This window comes from Barbatula barbatula (genome assembly GCF_947034865.1).
Source record: "Barbatula barbatula genome assembly, chromosome: 1".
Classification (NCBI taxonomy): domain Eukaryota; kingdom Metazoa; phylum Chordata; class Actinopteri; order Cypriniformes; family Nemacheilidae; genus Barbatula; species Barbatula barbatula.
Window position 1 is genome coordinate 21,136,118 of NC_136766.1, and position 18,359 is coordinate 21,154,476.

The following is an 18,359-nucleotide window of genomic DNA, read 5'->3' on the forward strand; positions in this document are numbered from 1 at the left end:
TATAAAACTTAACGTACATACAATGTCAGGAATGATGTGCAAACTATAGGGCGTCTATCTACGCGATGGACTGCATCTTCTGATGTCCTTTTGGGTGGCATATGGCACAAAATGGGCAATATTAAATACTGATAGACTACAGTGCATGTGCCCTTTGATTGTGTTTTCCTATAAAAGGAAAACGCGGTATTTTCTTGAAAGGATGGGAACTATTGGTTATTTTGTAAAAAAAATCAGATATGATTTCAACCTTTTTACAGCATAATTGTGTTTTAAAGTAGCTTTACGCTGTTTAATGCTGTTGACATGGTATATTCCCTCTGGAGAAGAGTGTTTCTGTATGACTGCTGTCAGAATCAGACAGAAGTACCGCCGCTATCCGCATGAGAGGCTTTCACACGCACGCGCGCACGCACGAACACACACACACACACACACACACATTGAGTCACTATTGACTCGCGGACTCTCCAAGTGCGAGGTTACTCTCGTTTGTTAAGTTACACTGGATTTTCAAACGTGTTTTTCCTCCTTACGAATTTTCAGAAGTTTGTCTACGCGACGAAGACAGCAAGTGATCTGGCTTGTCCGATAAGGTAAGATTCTTTTCCATAAACGTTGAGATCCGCCGCGAGGCAGGTGCGTGCTTGTGAATGTAATAAACAGTCTATGTACTGTACTTACTGTCGTTAACAGGGACAACGTAGGCTAATAGTCGACTAAAATATGAACTAATGTAAAACATATAACGTTAAGAATGTTAAGCTTCACAGGCGTCATTTTAAGATTCCGCGCAATTGAGCTTGTTTTTGTCGAAATTGTGTTTAGTGGGAACTAAAATATTTAGCTATGGAAACACAGCCTACTTATTTTCTTGTTTTGCCTGTAATGTGTTTGTCCCGTTAGCAAAGGAGCACGGACATTACCAGATACATGTTATCCAAAATAAAACGTGTTATAGCGTTAAAAGTACCTAACCATACTGACTGTCATTATAAATAGGCCTACTGTGAATTCATCAATCATATCCCTGAAGCTTTTACGAGCTTAAGTATACAATATTTCAGCATTGTTGTGTTCCTTTATATCACAATTTATTTGACTTCCCTGCTCGGTGCTCTAATATATGAGACCGAGTGTCTGGAGGTCCTTGGGGAAATTGGAGCGCAGGTGGAAGAACGCAAGCGCATATTTACTCCGAGGCTATGAACAAATCAAAGAGCCATTGAGACCGTGCAAATCCTCCAACCCTTTAACCCCTTCAGACAGTTCATCCTTAATGGAAAGGAATGCTTTCTTTATCTGCCTATATAACAGAGTCCATGCTTTATGACACAAAGCATTTTTTAAGTATTGATCAAATGCTCGTTTATTTACAGTTAAGAGTCTGTTTTCATAATGAGAGTTTACATCTCATGTCAAGTCTATTGGTTTTCCTGTCTGTACCACAATGTTTTTTTGTGCACATTTTAAACCACATTTTAAAGCGTGCTGTACGTCTACTCTATTATACAACTAGATGGTTAAAAGACCTTTGCCCCTATTGTCAGCTACTTGTCGGGACAGTTCAGAATGCCGAGAACAGAAAGGCCTCTCTCTTTTTTGTCTATAGCACTGAAGTCTCAAATCAAACGCACAATAGCTTGACCTAGTTCATCGCAGTTCACATTCTCGCTCTGTGCAGGTTGTTAGCTTTGCTAGACACAACAGCAGCCGTGGAAACGATAAGGCGACACTCAGCCTCGTGTGGTTCATGTTTCTCAAAGGCATATTGCACAGTGAATAAGTTGGCATTTCGAAACACGTTGGATCATTTCAAGACATTGATCAGAAGAGAGATATGCAGGTAGTGGAAACTTGAAAGCTTAAAATATATGTTAAAACGATATAGAGTCAGTCTGTGTAAAAGAGTTCATGTGAGAATATTTTTAACATGAGAATTATTTTTTCAACGGCTGTAGTGTGGAGAACGAGATACTTGGATTATGAATTACAGGAAAATAAAACATTTGGATCAAACGTATTTGACTTTATTTAAAACTGGCAACAAATCAGCCAGTGTAGTCGATTTCACCCGCTTCCTTTCAAAACTGATGCTTTCAGAGGAGAAAAGGGACATTCTTTGGCTGCTTTGAGGTCCACATAGCTGGAAACAATGGGAGAGAGAGAGAGAGGGAGAGAGAGAGGGAGAGAGAGAGAGAGAGGGAGAGAGAGAGGGAGAGAGAGAGAGAGAGGGAGAGAGAGAGAGGGAGAGAGAGGGAGAGAGAGAGAGGGAGAGAGAGGGAGAGAGAGGGAGAGAGAGAGAGGGAGAGAGAGAGAGGGAGAGAGAGAGAGGGAGAGAGAGGGAGAGAGGGAGAGAGAAAGAGGGAGAGAGAGAGAGAGAGAGGGAGAGAGAGAGGGAGAGAGAGGGAGAGGTAGGGAGAGAGAGGGAGAGAGAGGGAGAGGTAGGGAGAGGTAGGGAGAGAGAGGGAGAGAGAGGGAGAGGGAGAGAGAGGGAGAGAGAGGGAGAGGGAGAGGGAGAGGGAGAGGGAGAGGGAGAGGGAGAGGGAGAGGGAGAGGGAGAGGGAGAGGGAGAGGGAGAGGGAGAGGGAGAGGGAGAGGGAGAGGGAGAGGGAGAGGGAGGGAGAGGGAGAGGGAGAGGGAGAGAGAGGGAGAGAGAGGGAGGGAGAGAGAGAGAGAGAGGGAGAGAGAGAGAGAGAGAGGGAGAGAGAGGGAGAGAGAGAGAGGGAGAGAGGGAGAGAGAGAGAGAGAGAGGGAGAGAGAGGGCGGAGGCATAGACGCACCCTTCTCAAACACAGCACTGAGAAACTGGGCACTTTCAGTGATAGTGAATAGTGTGCTCTGTTATGCCTCCGTTTAGCTGTAATTCAGATACAGTACACTTCTAAGGAGTACAAAGAAATATTTTGCGCAGTTTTTCTTTTAGATATTTAACAGTATGATTTAAGCTCAGACAAATGTATTAACAACAATTCGGACCTAATCGAAAGCTTTAATGTGCTTTAGAAAGTAAGTATATAATAGTGTGGGTGAAAGAAAACCTGTGAGACATCAAGACAAATAAATTATAAAGTTATAATGTAACATTTTTACATTTTAATTTTAATGTAACAAAAGCCTTTACTTTAAAATTGGTTGAGTCATTAACATCTCTCAGTCAGTTACATTTTCATAATCTCTTATCTGTCTCTTACGTTTCCTGCAAACAGTTCCATTGTAGTTCAGTTATACATCTTTAAAGTTGGAAAAACAGGCTCATGCAATTTATCTCTCAGATGGGATTAAATACAGGTGTTGTAATTTGTAATGCCTGCTATGTCAGGTTAATGTGTGTTTGTGCTCAAGTCGCTAAATGCAGGAAAGTCAAAGCGTGTGTCTCATCTTCAGCTTGGTTTGAGTTATATCTTCAACATATTTAAAGGTCGACACACACGCAAAAAACTGTTGAGCTGTTATTGAGAAATGTTGTATGCAGTGTTGGCATTCAGCTTTCCCTTTGGCTCTTTCCTCCATGTGGATAACAGTATATTTGTGAAATTGTCCTTTTGTTTAACACCATGGTCTTATTGTTCAGCCCTCTTCGCTCTTAAGGTTTTATCCCACATTAGGCTAAATGAACTAACATTTTATGCAAGAGGAATGAACGAAGGGGGGACTTCGTGTTTCATTTGGGCGTATGGTATCTGCTGTTACTTTCTGAACTGTGAAAAGAGATAACATCCAATTATAGCTTAAACAGTATAATTCTCTTTGTTATCTAAATGTTAACAGTGACATTTGGTGGTGTACTTAAAAATAATGTAGGAAGATTTCGATGTTAGGGTGTTTATGAAATTGAAATACATTGTTTATGACTTCAGTGTTCCCACATGAATCACATGCCTTTTGTTACCTGAGAGAACATGTTTACGGTAGTCTGTGAGCAAAAATGAAGCATTTTCTTTTTCACTTTCAAATTTGGAGGAATGTATTTTTATACGTGCATGTATGTGTTCTCATTGATATGAGTCCAGAAATAGATGTTGCTAGATGCATGACTATGAGTGTCGCTTAATCTCAAGAATAATGAGTTTGTAAGGAGGAAGTGAGGTTTCCTGTATAGATTATTCCTAATATATCCCTTACCAAAGATGGGAAGAGATGGAAAATGAGTTTTAATCTCTCTTTTAAATTTCAGGCTTCATCTATGAGTAACAATGAAGCAGTATCAAAACATCATAAGAATCTTCATGATCATCTGTCTAGTGTTCATTTTGAGTCAAGGTAAGCAAGGTAAAATTAAGAAGAAAAATAATATGACACTGGTGTTTTGATTATGGATTCCTGTCAATGCCTTTTTAACGAAGATGTAACTTGATACATGCGAAAATGTGTAGGTTAGTTTGTTAGAAATATCTGGAGATGTCAACTGAGTTTGCTTCTTAACCTCAAACATATCCTGTTGCTTTTTGTGACTGTCCATGTAGCAAAAACAACAGAGAATGACAAAGACTTTAAGATGTGTGGAATATGGCGCCATGGCAACACATCCCGAAATCTAAAGTATGATTTAAGGCCAGGCTGTGATTTCATCAGGATTTCAGGAAATGAGCACACCCTCTCTATTCAGGGCAGAATCACTGCGAAGTGCAAAGAATCTGCAACTATTCTTCTTGATTCTAACCACTCTCAATATCAAAGTCATTTCTGTGTGTTCTGGGAGCCACTGTTGGACCTGCTGATAGTGGAGGTGAATGGACAAAATCAGACACTGTGTGGCCCAAATGGCCTGCAGGGCATCTGCTGCACTGACCTCTCATCTATTAAGCAGACTGATAGCAATGTGTATGGTATTGTGAATGGCAGCATCAAAGGAGATACTATCACCAGCAAAGTCATTGAAATGTATACATTCCGTGGGGAATCAATAAACTGCAGTAAGTACTTTTAATGTATATCTCAAATGACAAAAACTGGTACGATTTGCTTTAGTTTCTTGGAAATATTTACGTGGTTCTTCTGGATTTTCTTTGTCTTTTCATGTAATTCCAAAGTGCTCTTAACTCAATAATTGTGACATCTGATCATACTGTATGTTTTAGAATTTCCTTGTTTACACAAAGATCTAACTCTAGTATTATTATTTTAACACCCTATCAGCAACAAGGCTCACTTGATTATTAACGTTAATGGAAAATAATATTTGTCTATTGTGCTTATTACTATTGCACAGAACTGCATTTTCCTTTTAATAGTCGTCTTCAAGGGATAGTTTACAAAAAAATAAATCCAGTCACTATTTACCCACCCTCAAGTTGTTCTAAGCCTATTAAAATTTAGTTGTTGTCCTGAACACAAAGAAAGAGATTTGGAGGAGTGTTTGTACCCTTACAGTTTTGTGGCACTATTGACTTCCATAGTAGTTAAACACACACTGGTACCCCAGAAATGTTTGGTTTACAGCATTCTTTAAAATATCTTCTTTTTTGTTTAACAGAACAAATACATTTAGTTATTTATGATTTATAATGAATGTTTTATTCATTATGCTTTAAATATATTTTAATATATTGTTCTGCTTTCAGAGGAGAAATTCTGTGATGAGGCAAGCAAAATGCCTGGAGGACCAAACATGTGAGCATTTTATGAACCACAAACAGGAAGCCAATGTTTTGTGGCACATGTTTATTTTGTTCTAGAAATGTCATTTGAGTGTCCAGCTTAATGCATCGTTGTTTTTTTTTATTGTTATGATCCTTTCTTCAAAGTAATATTACACCCTAAAACATACACACCCTCATGGCAACATTTTCTCATACAGTATTAACCTCTGACTGGAAATACTTTAGATGATATTGTTGCGTTGTGGAGACTTTTGTGGGGTCACTTTAGTGAATTTGAGAAGTCCTCTTTCATGCACATTTACAGTGTCATTTACGATCAATGGAGTGACAGAAATCAAATGATAGTGCTACGCTATACTGGAGACAGCACCAGTCAGAGGGGATCTAAGAATTGTTTGTGTTTGCATGTGCAGGATTGAAGAAGCAGTAATGAAATCCAGCAAAATCGGGCGTGTGGATCTACCTTGTGTTCAGGGAACTATCATTGAGATGGAAGAGGGCTTCTCAGGACACAACGTCACGCTGCTAGTAAATGCATTCACATTTTTGCAGAAGCAGATGATTTAAATGGAGATGGATAACCTTTAGCCATGGCATGTCTTATCCTGTTCCTCACCATATACTGTAAATGAATGAATGTATGTGCTGCATTCCAGGCTCCACGAAGTACCCAAAACAACCCAATACCCTCAATCTATCTCCCCCCCTGCCTGAAATCAGTAGCTAGAACAAAATCTAAAGTGGTCTGTACCTACTTCACAGAGAGGACAGCAAAGGAGTATTTTAAGGTAGGTATAATGAATGAAACATTATATATTTATGTGCGTCTACAAAGAATAAAACCGTAACAGCTTGTGTTTGCAGCAAAAGGAATCACCAAAATCCACCAGGTCAATTCTTCTGGATGACATAGTTGGAATCTCAGTGGAGAATGAAATCATCACTAACCTCCCAGATCCTGTCAGAATCAGGTTCCATCATTCAGCCCATCCAGTAAGTCTGTTTGACCATATTCATTTGTGTATCTTTTATATTCTTTTTGTTATACTATATTTATTTGTACTGTTAACATACTTTTTAGACTTTGACTTGTTACTGACTCCTAAAAATACTTTCATACTATTTTTAATAGAATACGGCAATTTTAATGTTTATGACTATTTTTAAAGGGATAGAAAAAGTTGCCTAAATTGTCAACACTGACAAAAAATATAATTTTTACTGCTGCAAAAACATTTTGCAACAAGCTGATGCTTGTACATTTTGAAATGGCTGCCGTGATTGTTTATATCACTACCCAAATATTTCTATCACCCTGAGCCTGTTTGAAGTGATGATCTGCTATGATAATCTCTCATTCTATGTGCCGACTGTCTCCGTTGAGTGCATTTCTTTTCAACACGACGGTTAATGGTGTTTCTCTTTCATTCCATAGTCCAATTTTTCTAAACAATGTGTTTCATGGGACACAAGAAAAGGTGAGCTCAGGTCTTCAATTTCCAGCTAATGTTTCAACGCTAGCTGAAGCAGAATTACTGAATGTGTTGCTGATGTTACTCAATCCTGTATATTGTACTCTGCAGACAAAGAAGTGATGTGGAGGTCAGACGGTTGTGAGACAGTTAGCATCAATGCAGATGAGACAGAATGCCATTGTAATCACCTCACGTACTTTGCTATTCTTGTGGTGAGTAGTAATTTTACAAAACCAAGAAACAATTGCATGCTCAGTGACAGTACACAGTTAGTTCAGTCTAGAGTTTTTCTTGGCCTTGAACCTGTTTTTACCCATTTTTACAAAATGTTTACTTTATGAATGATATTCTATGGTAATGTTCATATTATCAACTAAATGCAAATAAGACCCTGTGTTTATTGTTACACACAATGGTAGGCTTCGCTGTGACACATTTGGTCTTTTTGTCAATGCTTTAGCAATTGAAACAGAGAGCTACTGTGCGCCATCTTGAGGCTCTGACGTTCATTACAGCTGTGGGGTGTGCTGTGTCTTTAATTAGCTGCTTGGTTCTCTTCTACTGGCTCTGTAAAAAGAGGTAAATGTTGGCCTAAATCGCTTAAATGTATCATACTATCCTCGCTAATGTTAAGAATATTGTGAATCTGACCCCTGTTATGTTGTCTCATTGCTGTTCTCTGTATTCCAGAAAAGGGAAACAAAATCAGTCCTCATTGGTGCACCGTGGACTGGTGGTGGCTATATTTCTTTTGTACTTGTTGTTCATTCTGACTGGTACAATGGCAAATGTTGGAAATAAGACAGTTTGTATGATAACGGGAACCCTTCTGCATTACGCACTGATAAGCACCCTCTGCTGGATGGCTGTGGAAGTGTTTCACGCGTTCTTGTTGGTCCATCAAGTGTTCGAGATACCTCCTCCTTCATGGCTGTTTTACCTGGGGGGTTTTGGTGAGTGTAAATGTGTTTTCCTGGTGTTATCTTTGGAAGTATGCACAGAATATTGTCATGTTAATTTTGTCTACATATAGTTTTTTAACTTTTTGTATTTCCAATTTCAGGTCTTCCAGGTCTGCTAGTTGTTATACTGGTCTGTATAGGTGATATTTATGGTCAAATAAAGATTGTGCCCAGTGATGATGTCAACAATCCATACTACATGTAAGTAGACATTCTTATTTCCATGCATACTGTATACAAAATTAAAAATATATTGAATTATCTTGAAAATCTTTGTTCCATCCAGGTGCTGGATGTTGAACAATGAAAAAAGCAGACTGGCTCATTACATTGTAAATATTGGCCTACTGGTTGTTGTGATGAGCTCTGGAATGGTCATGCTTTTCTATGTTGTGAGAAAGATACTGAAGATGAAAGTGCTTAAGAACCGTTACGGAGTATTTCTGAGTATCTGGGGTATCAGCTGTTTGTTTGGCTCGACATGGGGCCTCAGTTTCCTCGATTTTGACCCCTTTTCAGAGGCCGCCCTCTTCCTGTTCTGCATTATTAATTCCTTACAAGGTGAGGTTTTTACTTAAATACACAATTACAGTTCACACCATGTAAGCCCATAGTAGGATCATTTGTTGTCATAATAAGTATTAGTCAGTTATTGTTAAATGGCTACTTAAATGATGGACATATTATTTCTATAGTTAATGTTTTGTCATACTGTAAGAGAAAAATCTGATTGTGGAGTGAAATAAAAATTTGTTGTCTGGGTCAGTAATAAATACAGACATCATTTAAGACACTTGATAGCAGAATACTAAGAATGACCAATATAAATATAAAGTATTCTAGAAGGCCCTGTAATACAAACTAATAATGCACAATTCCCATTTATCCCAACAGGATTTTTCCTCATGCTGCGACACTTCATTATGAAACGGATAGAAAAGTCACACGAGTCCAGTGGGAGCAGTAGTGGATCATCAAAACAACTTATGCTACAGACTCATGAAAAGAGTTAAAAGTCTGATGGTGCTCAAAGTGGTTTTTTCTGAGATGGTCTATCGGAATTTTCTTGGAGTATATTAAATTAGGGGTTAGGATTCATCAGGGCATTTGTAAAGATCCTTTCTCATCCTGCAGGTCAGGCTGTTAAATGTTGCTCAGATGACATTGCACTGATATCGAGCATAAATGCTTTATCTGTCATAAGCTGTAGTCAGTAATTGACTATTCATGTAAGTATATATTTTTTCAAGCGAGCGTTGCACTTTAGCTTTTTTAACTACTGTAGAAAACTGCTGTTTTTATTGTGCAATGTTAATAGGAATTTTTGTGAGCCACTGTAAGTAATGACTATAATAAATAAATAAATAATGTGGTGTGTTTGACGAGTAGAGGTGGCGCTTTAGCTGTTGGTTTCTAGGGTCAGCTGTGACCTAGCGGTTAGAGAGTTGGCTTGTGAGCAGAAGGTTGCCCGTTTGAGCAAGGTACCTTAACACTGATTGCTCTGCAGTAATGTGCCACTGTAAAAAACTATTTGTAAGGTGCTTTGGATAAAAGCGTCTGCCAAATTAATAAATGTAAATGTAAATGTGGTTTGTCAGAAAATCTGCCAAAAGAGTACATTCCTCAAAATGCTTATCTAAGTAAAGGAGATTGGCAAACTGGAAAATTTATTTTATTTCAGTTTTACGTTGCACTTCTGTTTATTGTAAAGAGCCCGTAATTAGTTAAAGAAAAATAATATTTTATTGTACCTTGTGTCTGTATTGTTGAAAGTATTCAAAAATAAAATCCTTAAAATAAAAATGTAAATCACTTTGTACGTATGAACACATGTTTAAATACTGATTGAACAGTTAGAAACAAAACTTTAAATTGGGCACAGTTTATTGAAGATGTGTTATCTATTAAAAATGAATAAGGACCCTCTTTGTTTTGTTTTGTTTTGTATAAGTTAAAATGAAAGGAAACAATGTACCAAACCGATTGTGCCCTCCATTGACTACCATAGTAGGAATAAATACAATGGTAGTCAAAAGTGCCCAGAACTGTTTGTTGCCCTACATTCTTCAAAATGTATTCTGTGTTCAACTGAAAAAACAAATGACAAAGTAATTTTTCCTACTATGGAAGTTAATGGGGGGCAATATCTTTGTGGTTACACGCATTCTTCCAAACATCTTTCTCTGTGTTCATCAGGACAAAGAAATGTATACAGATTTGCAACAACTCGAAGGTGAGTAAATGATGACGGAATCTTCACTTTTAGGTGAAGTATCCCTTTAAAATCCATTTCAGGTTTATTTTCTTGTTCAGTTTATTGCATTGCCACTATATAATGGAAAGTTGCATAAAATGGTTTTAACTGACTCCTAATAACCTGTGTGTGAAGTAATCATTTAACACCCATGGATTTTCCCTGGATGATTTTCAAACAAACTCAAATGTAGCCCTAAATGTCTGTGACAAACATTAAAGGGATTTATTCTAAATAATAAAACCTAATGACAATAATAATTAATGTCATCTAATTAGCATAACGTAATAAATTTGTGTGACTTAAGGTATAATGTGAGGAAGTAGGAACTTTCTATGTAACCCAAGCTTATCTGGATACACCGAGAGCTGAAGTTGACTTTATCGCAGGGTAAATAGGTGAACAGAAGAGAGGTGAAACAATCCGGGTAACAGGTAACATCCACAGGTGAGTATCAATAGTAACGAGTGACGTCCACGGGTGACAAGACTAGGTCTAACTAGTGCAAAGAACATAATACAACTAGACTTGACAAATAACACAACAAGAGATATGGCATATACAGTATAGTGTTCGGGTGAAGGCGCTGATGTGGGGGTCGTGGGTGGCGGCGGCAGAGAGGTCGTTACACTGGCATATGACAAATTATTATAATGTTCAGATTTAGCCTATTAATGGACAATACCTAATTACAATTTGAATGAGGTTTTATGTTTAGTATATTGACTAGTTTTATTAAAAAAGTTGGCAAGTTCATATAATTATAAACACTTTGAATGAAATGAAGAATGAGAAAGGCTATATAGAATATAAAATCATAAAATCATACAGATAGTTTCAGTTCCGCTGAGATAAGGGAGTGTGAAAGTGTTCAACATGACTCACACAAGATTGCAGTTTCTATTCTGAGTTACATCTCTTTAGACTTCCTCTTTTCTGTAAGATTGAAACATTACTTCCCATTCTGCCTTCACACTGGACATGGGTGAGGATGTGGTAGGTTACATGATTCCTATCCTTTGGGTGACCTAAAGGGAGTACATCTATAAAACTAAACACACAGATATACACAAATATCCCCACAATGATAATACATTTCTTAACCATGTGGGAACCAGCTACATTTACATTTAGTCATTTAGCAGACGCTTTTATCCAAAGCGACTTACAATGAGTTTAGGGAGCAATAAGCGATATGTCATACAGGAGCAATAATGCAATAGGTGCTAATAAAAAAAAGTTTCAAGAAAAGCTAGACCACTACCTGTTGAGAGAAAGAGAGAGGGTTAGTGTTACTTTTTTCCATTTGTGTCAAGAATTCACAGAAGAGAGGTTTTAAGTAGTTTTTCGAAGGTTGTGAGAGATGTGGTTGACAGGACCGAGTTGGAGGGTGTGAAAGTGTGAAAGCCAGGGGTTAGGTTAAAGAGAAAGGTGAGGCTAAGTCAAGAGAAAATACAGTTTGTCCAGTATAAACATCATCACGTCTATGGAAATTCCCTAACATATTCTATCCCTAATCCTCATCCGATAGCCCTCAATTTAACCTTGCATTTTACATTAAAAAAAGTGAAATTTCCATAACCATATTTTAAAACACTTCAAAATGGTTTAAAATATTTAGTACAAAAGTACATTTGATTTATGCTAACACATGTATGTTACGAATAGTGGATTTAAACATTTTAGCATAGGCTACTAATATTCCTACTTAATTAAAGTCAAAATGTAAATGAGCCCTTATGTTACATTTACATATCCTCAAGAGTCAATATGACCCTCCTCTAAGCTTTAACGTTACATCAATCACTTGTGAGACAAATCTTTTCGCTTATTTACATCATTCTTACAGTCATTCATGGCTCGAAGTTGTTTTTCAAAGATTGCGTGACTCTGCTAAAAATAGCCAACGGGGATTTCTACAAACTCGACAGCCAATAGGACACGACATAAACAAGCAGCGTGCCATCATCAAGTGCCAGTCCCTTCTTCCTTTCATTTTCTGTATTAATATCCAGTGAATCTAGTGCAGCAGTTTGTCAGCAGCATCCCCTCGGGGTCCAGAGGTATGGCTCAGGTCAACCATCTGCAGGACATTGACGAGAAAGACTTGCGCGATGTCGTTTTAATAAGAACCAGCGTGGGCGCGTGTTTGCGTGGCTGTTTCAGCAGGACGGGGCGCCAAGTGGCTGTCAAGTTACTTACGGATAGGTAAGATCTTAGTTTCGTTTAAAGATACGGATAGTAAACATTTAGTACAAAAATAATTATCTATTAAATTGCAATACTTTATGGGGAAAAAAACAATGTGTTTTAAAGTATTTCTTGCTTTAAAGGGATTGTTCACCCAAAAATAAAAATGTCACCCTTAAAATTCGGTCATCATTTATACTCACTTTCGAGTTGCTCCAAATCTGTATACATTGATTTGATTCTGAAGAACACAGAGAAAGATATTTGGAAGAATGCTTATAACCAAACAGTTCTTGGACCCCATTGACTACCACAGTAGGAAAAATCACTCTCTATATGTGATTTGTTCTGTTGAACACAAAAGACGATATTTTGAAGAATGTAGGACAGCAAACAGTTCTGGGGCACTTTTGACTGTACCATTGTCCTTGGTAGCTATGGTAGTTAATGGAGTCCAAGAACTGTTTCGTTACTACCATTCGTCCACATTTCTTTCTGTGTTCAGCCAAACAAGTTTATACAGATTTGAAACCACTAGTGAGTAATTCATGACAGAATTCTCAATTTTTGATGAACTGTCTAACAGTATTGAATCACGTTAAAAGAGTCTAACTATATCAAAGTCATGCATGCTTTTTTAAATGGAAGCCTAAGGGCCTTGTGTTTGTTTGTGTGTGTGTAAATGTGTCTATGGTATCAGAAAATGGATTGACAGGTTACAGAGAGTAAGAATTTGTTGCAAGCATGTACTAGTCCCGCTGGGCGTGTACAGGGCTGACTCTCTAGTTGGGCTGGTGTGGGACTGGATGACAGAAGGGTCTTTAGATTCAACACTGCACGAGGTAAGTATTGCCTTGCACATTACACATGCTTCAAAGGGTGTTAATAATAAACAATTGTCTTAATGTGCTGGATGAGGCTGTGATCGATAGCAGAAAGTAGTGTGAGTTTAGACAGTAGAGGTGTGGAAATCCCCTGGGAGTTGACTAATAATTGTCAGGTATTAAAAAAAGTAACTAACAACAAACAGTAGGATCAGGTATTGGTTTCTGTGGTTATTTTCTATTGATCAAAAATGCTACGTTTCTTTTAGAAGCTGAAACATTACACGTTGCTTTTAATAGACAGAACTGTTCCCAGAGCTTTCAACGGCTCTTTGTCTTCGGATCCTTTTGGATGTTGCTGAAGGGTTAGCTCACCTCCATGCCATTCCCTTGCCTCATGGAGCACTGAAAGCCACTAATGTCCTCCTGGACCAACAGTACCGCGCCAAGGTACTTCATGGCGTTGTCCAAAATGTATTTGAAATTAAAACATCACTTTTCTTACTTATTCCTACTTTTGCCCTGTGTGTGTCATTGTAGTTGTGTGACTGGGGCCAAGACATAGACATGCATTTGATTATGAACCCCTCTAGTGGCTGTCGGCCATGCTACAGAGACCTGGCCTATATGTCACCTGAAGGTGCTATTCCTTCTGTGGAGGCAGACATTTACAGGTGAGTTTATAGAGCAACATACAGACATTCTGGGGACAGAGCAGAGATTGTGGCATATGGCTGATGATTATGTATATTTCTTTTCACTGTTTGTCCAGTTTTGGGATTCTGCTGTGGGAAACTCTGAACAGAAAGCGTCCGTGTGAAGGTATGACGTCAACTCCCGATGGTTGCTTTACAACTGTGTTGTAAGGATTTATTTATTCATCTTTGGTCCATTTGCACTGCAATTTCTTAACAGGTATGGATCAGCTTCAGGCCCTCTTGCTTTCTGGTCAGGAGAGGTTGGAGCTTGGTGTGAGGGGTGACCGACTGCAACCAATGACCCCTCAGAATCATGTACTTACCCAACTTATCATTAGATGCTTGCACTATAACCCAAAGCAACGCCCATCAGCTCAGGGTGAGTTACTAATTTCTTATTAAAATGATAGGTGTTACGTTAAAACGTTTGCCCAGCACTCTCTCCTCTGCTTATACAGAGTGCGCAGTAGTTCTACGGACAACTTTGGCAGTGTTGGATCCACAGACTTTCACTGATGCTGTTCTACATCTGAAAACATGCAAGGTATTCAACCACAGTTTATTGACCCAATAATTGTTAAAATTACAGTTTTTTACAGGTTATTTATTTTTTCTTAAATATTTAATATGGTTGTGAGGTGACATATTTGATGATCGACTAACTATGTGTTTGTGGGAATGATTATTTGTGTATGTGATTGTCTTGTTCATTAGGAGAAGAAGCTTAACCCATCCTGGGAGATGCCTATTGAGCTACATAACCTAGAAGTGAGAAAACTGTGTTTTTGCATTTGTTCTTTGTGAATATGTGTAAAAATATCAGTTCTTAGCTCTGCGTCTGATCATTGACTGTTTTTACCACCAGCAGAGCGGTAGCTGCACAGGTACCAAAAAGTGGACCTCCAAAGTGATTCCAAGGAACGAAACTCATTCATCACAGAATCCCAAATTAGAAACAACAGGAAAGGTTTCTACGCAGACAACAGGAAGTTATCCTCAGATTAGATGCTGTATGGGTAAGTGATCTGTTATTATTTTATTTTTTGGGACTCTTCGGTAGTATAAAATGTCTTACTTTTTCCCCTGCTTTTGTTCTCCATAGATACTAAGAATATCTCTGTCCAGTCTGGTAGCTCCTGCAGTGATCATGGTTTCACGCAGACTCCTGGACATGGTCCCACGTCTTTAAGGTCCCAGTGTGTTTTTCCCGCAGCTCTGTATCAGAGTACACTGCAACACAATGCTGGCAACCAGGGTGAGAAATCAGTTCCTCCTCCGGAATGTCCTAACAGTATTATTGTTACAGAGTTGTTTTAGTACTTTTTTTCTCTCTCCATTCTTGTCCCACACACTGCAGATTTATGAGTCTGGTCCAAGAATATAAACAAGCCTGCCTTAAACTCATCACAAAGTGTCTGCTTTTAGCTAAATAACTCTGGATGACTCTAAATAACTCTCTTTGTGTGTCTATTCTAACATACTTTTAAACATGACTAATTGTATGCAGAAATATGTATCAGTTATAATTTGTGTTGTGCTTTACTGTACATGTGCGAAGTAAGCATTTCTGTGTGACTGTGCTTGCTTCCTGATGCCTTATCTGTGTTCAGTGTGTTTCCTCCCTTGTGGGTTTTTGTTTTTCTCAGAATTAGACTTGTTTTGTTCATTTAAATGTTCTGGCACCCACTAGTTTTGTCTCATCCAGCTGAATTCTAGGATTTTGAATTGTAGAAGGTTTTGCAGACATAAAAGAGCTGATTTTCCTTGCTAATTTTAAAACATTTTAATATCCTACAGTAAAAACTATTTACTATTCAACAGTATTTGTATTGTTAATTTATTTAGACCGAAATGTAAAGCTTAGGGTAAAGGATCAGTTTTATTCGATCAAAAATTACTTTTATGTATTTTACTTTGTCTCAGTTTACCCAAAATGTAATATATTTTATGATGTGCTCACACTTGATGAATTTCGTTCTTCTGCCGAACACTAAAAATATTTTGAAGAATGTTAGTATCCAAACAACATTGGCCCCCACTGATTTCAATTGACACAAAACAGACATTTCTCAAAATATCTTCTTTTGTGTCTCACAGAAGAAAGAGTTTATTCAGGTTTTTAACAATTGGATGGTAAATGAAAAAATATTTTTGGGTAAACTATCCCCTTTAATAAGTGTAAACGGAATGAATCCTGATTGCTTGATTTTTTGAGTAGTTTTAAATAGTCATTAAAGTGATAGTTCACCCAAAAATGCCAATTCTTTCATTGTTTACTCACCCTCTTGTCATTTCAAACCTATGAGTTTCTTTCTTCTGCAGAAAACAAGCATGTTAATCGTAGCCATTCAGATGAATTTGTCCAATAGAACTGTTCGGTTACCAATTTTCTTCAATATATCTTCATTTGTGTTTTGCGGAAGAAAGCAAGTCATACAGGTTTAGAAATGACAAGAGGGTGAGTAATTGATGACAGAAATTGCATTTTTGGATGAACTGTCACTTTAATTCCACCATTATGTTTAAATTATGTGAATACTTGAAAGACAAATGAAAAAAAAGTACACTAACCCTCTCTCTTTCTCTCAACTGGAAGTGGTCTAGCTTTTGTTGAAACTAGTAACTTTGTATTATCACCTATCTTACTATTGCTCTTGTATGACATATCGCTTATTGCTCCCTGAATTCTTTGTAAGTCGCTTTGGAAAAAAGCGTCTGCTAAATGTCTAAATGTAAATTGAAAGCAACAATTAAATTACATCATAAATTCTAATCCTTCCTCTTTCTCCAGTTACATGTCAAATGTCATTGGGAAGGAGCTGTTGCCAGCTTTTGCAGGAGAGAAGGGAGGCCATTGTTCGTTTCATGACCGAAGGCCGACTCAACAACCTGTTAGATGTGTTGCGGGCCAGGCAGGCTGTGACCCGTGAAACATACGAGATCATCACAGCAGCCCTGACCTTAAATGCACGAACACGCTGTTTACTTGATATATGTTCCTGCTTAGGAGAAAATGTTGCTATTTTGGTGGCCACAACTTTAGGTCTAGTATCCACCAAAAATACTCAGGTAGCCCACAAGTGGAAGGCTGGATAGCTTACTGTAATGTAGCATATTATAATGTAACTTTAGCATTATAATGTGTGAAGCCTTTATCTTGTTTTGTCTGCTTTGGAGCAGAGATAAGGAGAGGTTGGACCCTCTGAAAAGGTACGCTGCCATGCAGTTTCAATCTAATAAAATCTCATCAATTTAACAGTCGTTATTAAAGTCGTTTTCCAGTTCACAAACTAAAGGGATTAATTCTACGCCTTTGAACTGGATGGTCCGTTAAAGGGGCAGGCACTGTTTTGATCACATTCTATTGTGTTTAAATCTGGAAAGTAAAGACAACAATTACCCTTTATTTTAATGAATGGAGACATACTTCTCACATCAGTGTTTACAGTAAACATTCACACAGACACTGTTATACAGTTGTAGTTGTCTGGGCCCATTATAGATGATAAGATCGAGAACAGCTTTTTGGATGACCAAATATTTCACTTTTCTTTCCCTTTGTGTACTCTGCATTTCTGAGACAAGTTTGCGTGTGTATGATAAAATTGTGCATGTTGCACAACTGACTCTGTATTTTCCGATTGTAGAGTATCTCGCGAGAAGAACTTTTTTATTGCTTGCTCCTACTGTATATGTACGCAACGTAACCTATCATGTATAAATAATTTAAATTAAACATTTATGTAGACAAAATTAATGGTGTTTTCCTTTTTAAGAATATTTTAAGCCCTACCACCATTTAACAGTGTCCCACTACAACTTCATCATTTAACTTAGGTTCTTATGTAAGACCCAGTTCTTGGAAAACAGTTATTATTACATAGGTGATGAGGACAATACCATGTCACATACCTCCTCACATGCTCATTATAATTACATGGATGATCTACTGGTTTACACATCGATACACTGATAAGGTCTTTGCTTTAAGGGCCTTACTCTGTAATGCGAGACATGCTATTTTTTGTAAGTTTAGGCAACTAAAAGGCCAAACTTTTTATTCATACTTTTTATTAGTAAGAATAGTAGATAGTAGTTTTGTTAGTAGATTTATTTTATTATTATTATGGTTTAACTTTTTATTTTATTCACTGTATAGTTAACACGTTGTGTATAACATTTGGCTTCATCATTATTGTCCATTTTAATGCTAAATGCCTACGTCAGCATATTATGTGTAAATCAGATTTAATCAGAAACCACTTAACACATAGCCTAATGCAGAAAAAGACACATCATCTCAAAACAGGTCGTCGCCTTGCCTTGAAGGTGGCTGGAACTGACGTTATACTT

At 37.7% G+C, this 18,359-nt stretch overlaps 2 protein-coding genes across 3 annotated transcripts; both read left to right on the top strand.

The window, feature by feature from the left end:
- The first annotated feature begins 410 nt into the window (after nucleotides 1-410).
- Nucleotides 411-9,966, top strand: LOC306899004 (adhesion G-protein coupled receptor G5-like). The gene is made up of 14 exons (XM_079464953.1): nucleotides 411-596; nucleotides 4,178-4,263; nucleotides 4,467-4,916; nucleotides 5,565-5,613; nucleotides 6,017-6,131; nucleotides 6,260-6,391; nucleotides 6,468-6,596; nucleotides 7,039-7,081; nucleotides 7,187-7,290; nucleotides 7,539-7,657; nucleotides 7,769-8,031; nucleotides 8,142-8,241; nucleotides 8,327-8,601; nucleotides 8,935-9,966. Exons 2-14 carry the CDS (start codon nucleotides 4,197-4,199, stop codon nucleotides 9,051-9,053), a joined length of 1,965 nt encoding a protein of 654 aa, XP_079321079.1. The 5' UTR covers nucleotides 411-596; nucleotides 4,178-4,196; the 3' UTR covers nucleotides 9,054-9,966.
- A 2,250-nt stretch (nucleotides 9,967-12,216) lies between these two features.
- LOC306905824 (receptor-interacting serine/threonine-protein kinase 2) lies at nucleotides 12,217-17,755 on the top strand. Of its 2 annotated transcripts, none has more exons than XM_079476755.1 (11): nucleotides 12,217-12,502; nucleotides 13,185-13,326; nucleotides 13,609-13,758; nucleotides 13,849-13,982; nucleotides 14,081-14,130; nucleotides 14,224-14,385; nucleotides 14,465-14,550; nucleotides 14,721-14,774; nucleotides 14,872-15,022; nucleotides 15,109-15,261; nucleotides 16,798-17,755. In XM_079476755.1, the coding sequence occupies exons 1-11, from the start codon at nucleotides 12,360-12,362 to the stop codon at nucleotides 17,100-17,102; spliced, it is 1,530 nt and encodes a 509-aa protein (XP_079332881.1). In that variant the 5' UTR covers nucleotides 12,217-12,359; the 3' UTR covers nucleotides 17,103-17,755. The 2 variants fall into 2 exon arrangements, with proteins under 2 accessions (XP_079332881.1, XP_079332882.1); XM_079476756.1 differs by having other exon boundaries at nucleotides 12,236-12,502; nucleotides 14,875-15,022.
- Nucleotides 17,756-18,359: the final 604 nt, after the last annotated feature.

What these genes read in the sequence shown, in the direction of transcription:
- LOC306905824 (XM_079476755.1), top strand. Translation starts at nt 12,360, where the DNA reads ATGGCTCAGGTCAACCATCTGCAGGACATTGACGAGAAAGACTTGCGC. An exon ending in TAGATTCAACACTGCACGAG is followed by an intron (nt 13,327 to 13,608) that starts GTAAGTATTGCC and finishes TGCTTTTAATAG; the next exon opens with ACAGAACTGTTCCCAGAGCT. An exon ending in GCAACGCCCATCAGCTCAGG is followed by an intron (nt 14,386 to 14,464) that starts GTGAGTTACTAA and finishes CTGCTTATACAG; the next exon opens with AGTGCGCAGTAGTTCTACGG.
- LOC306899004 (XM_079464953.1), top strand. Translation starts at nt 4,197, where the DNA reads ATGAAGCAGTATCAAAACATCATAAGAATCTTCATGATCATCTGTCTA. An exon ending in ATGCCTGGAGGACCAAACAT is followed by an intron (nt 5,614 to 6,016) that starts GTGAGCATTTTA and finishes TTGCATGTGCAG; the next exon opens with GATTGAAGAAGCAGTAATGA. An exon ending in GTTTTACCTGGGGGGTTTTG is followed by an intron (nt 8,032 to 8,141) that starts GTGAGTGTAAAT and finishes TTCCAATTTCAG; the next exon opens with GTCTTCCAGGTCTGCTAGTT.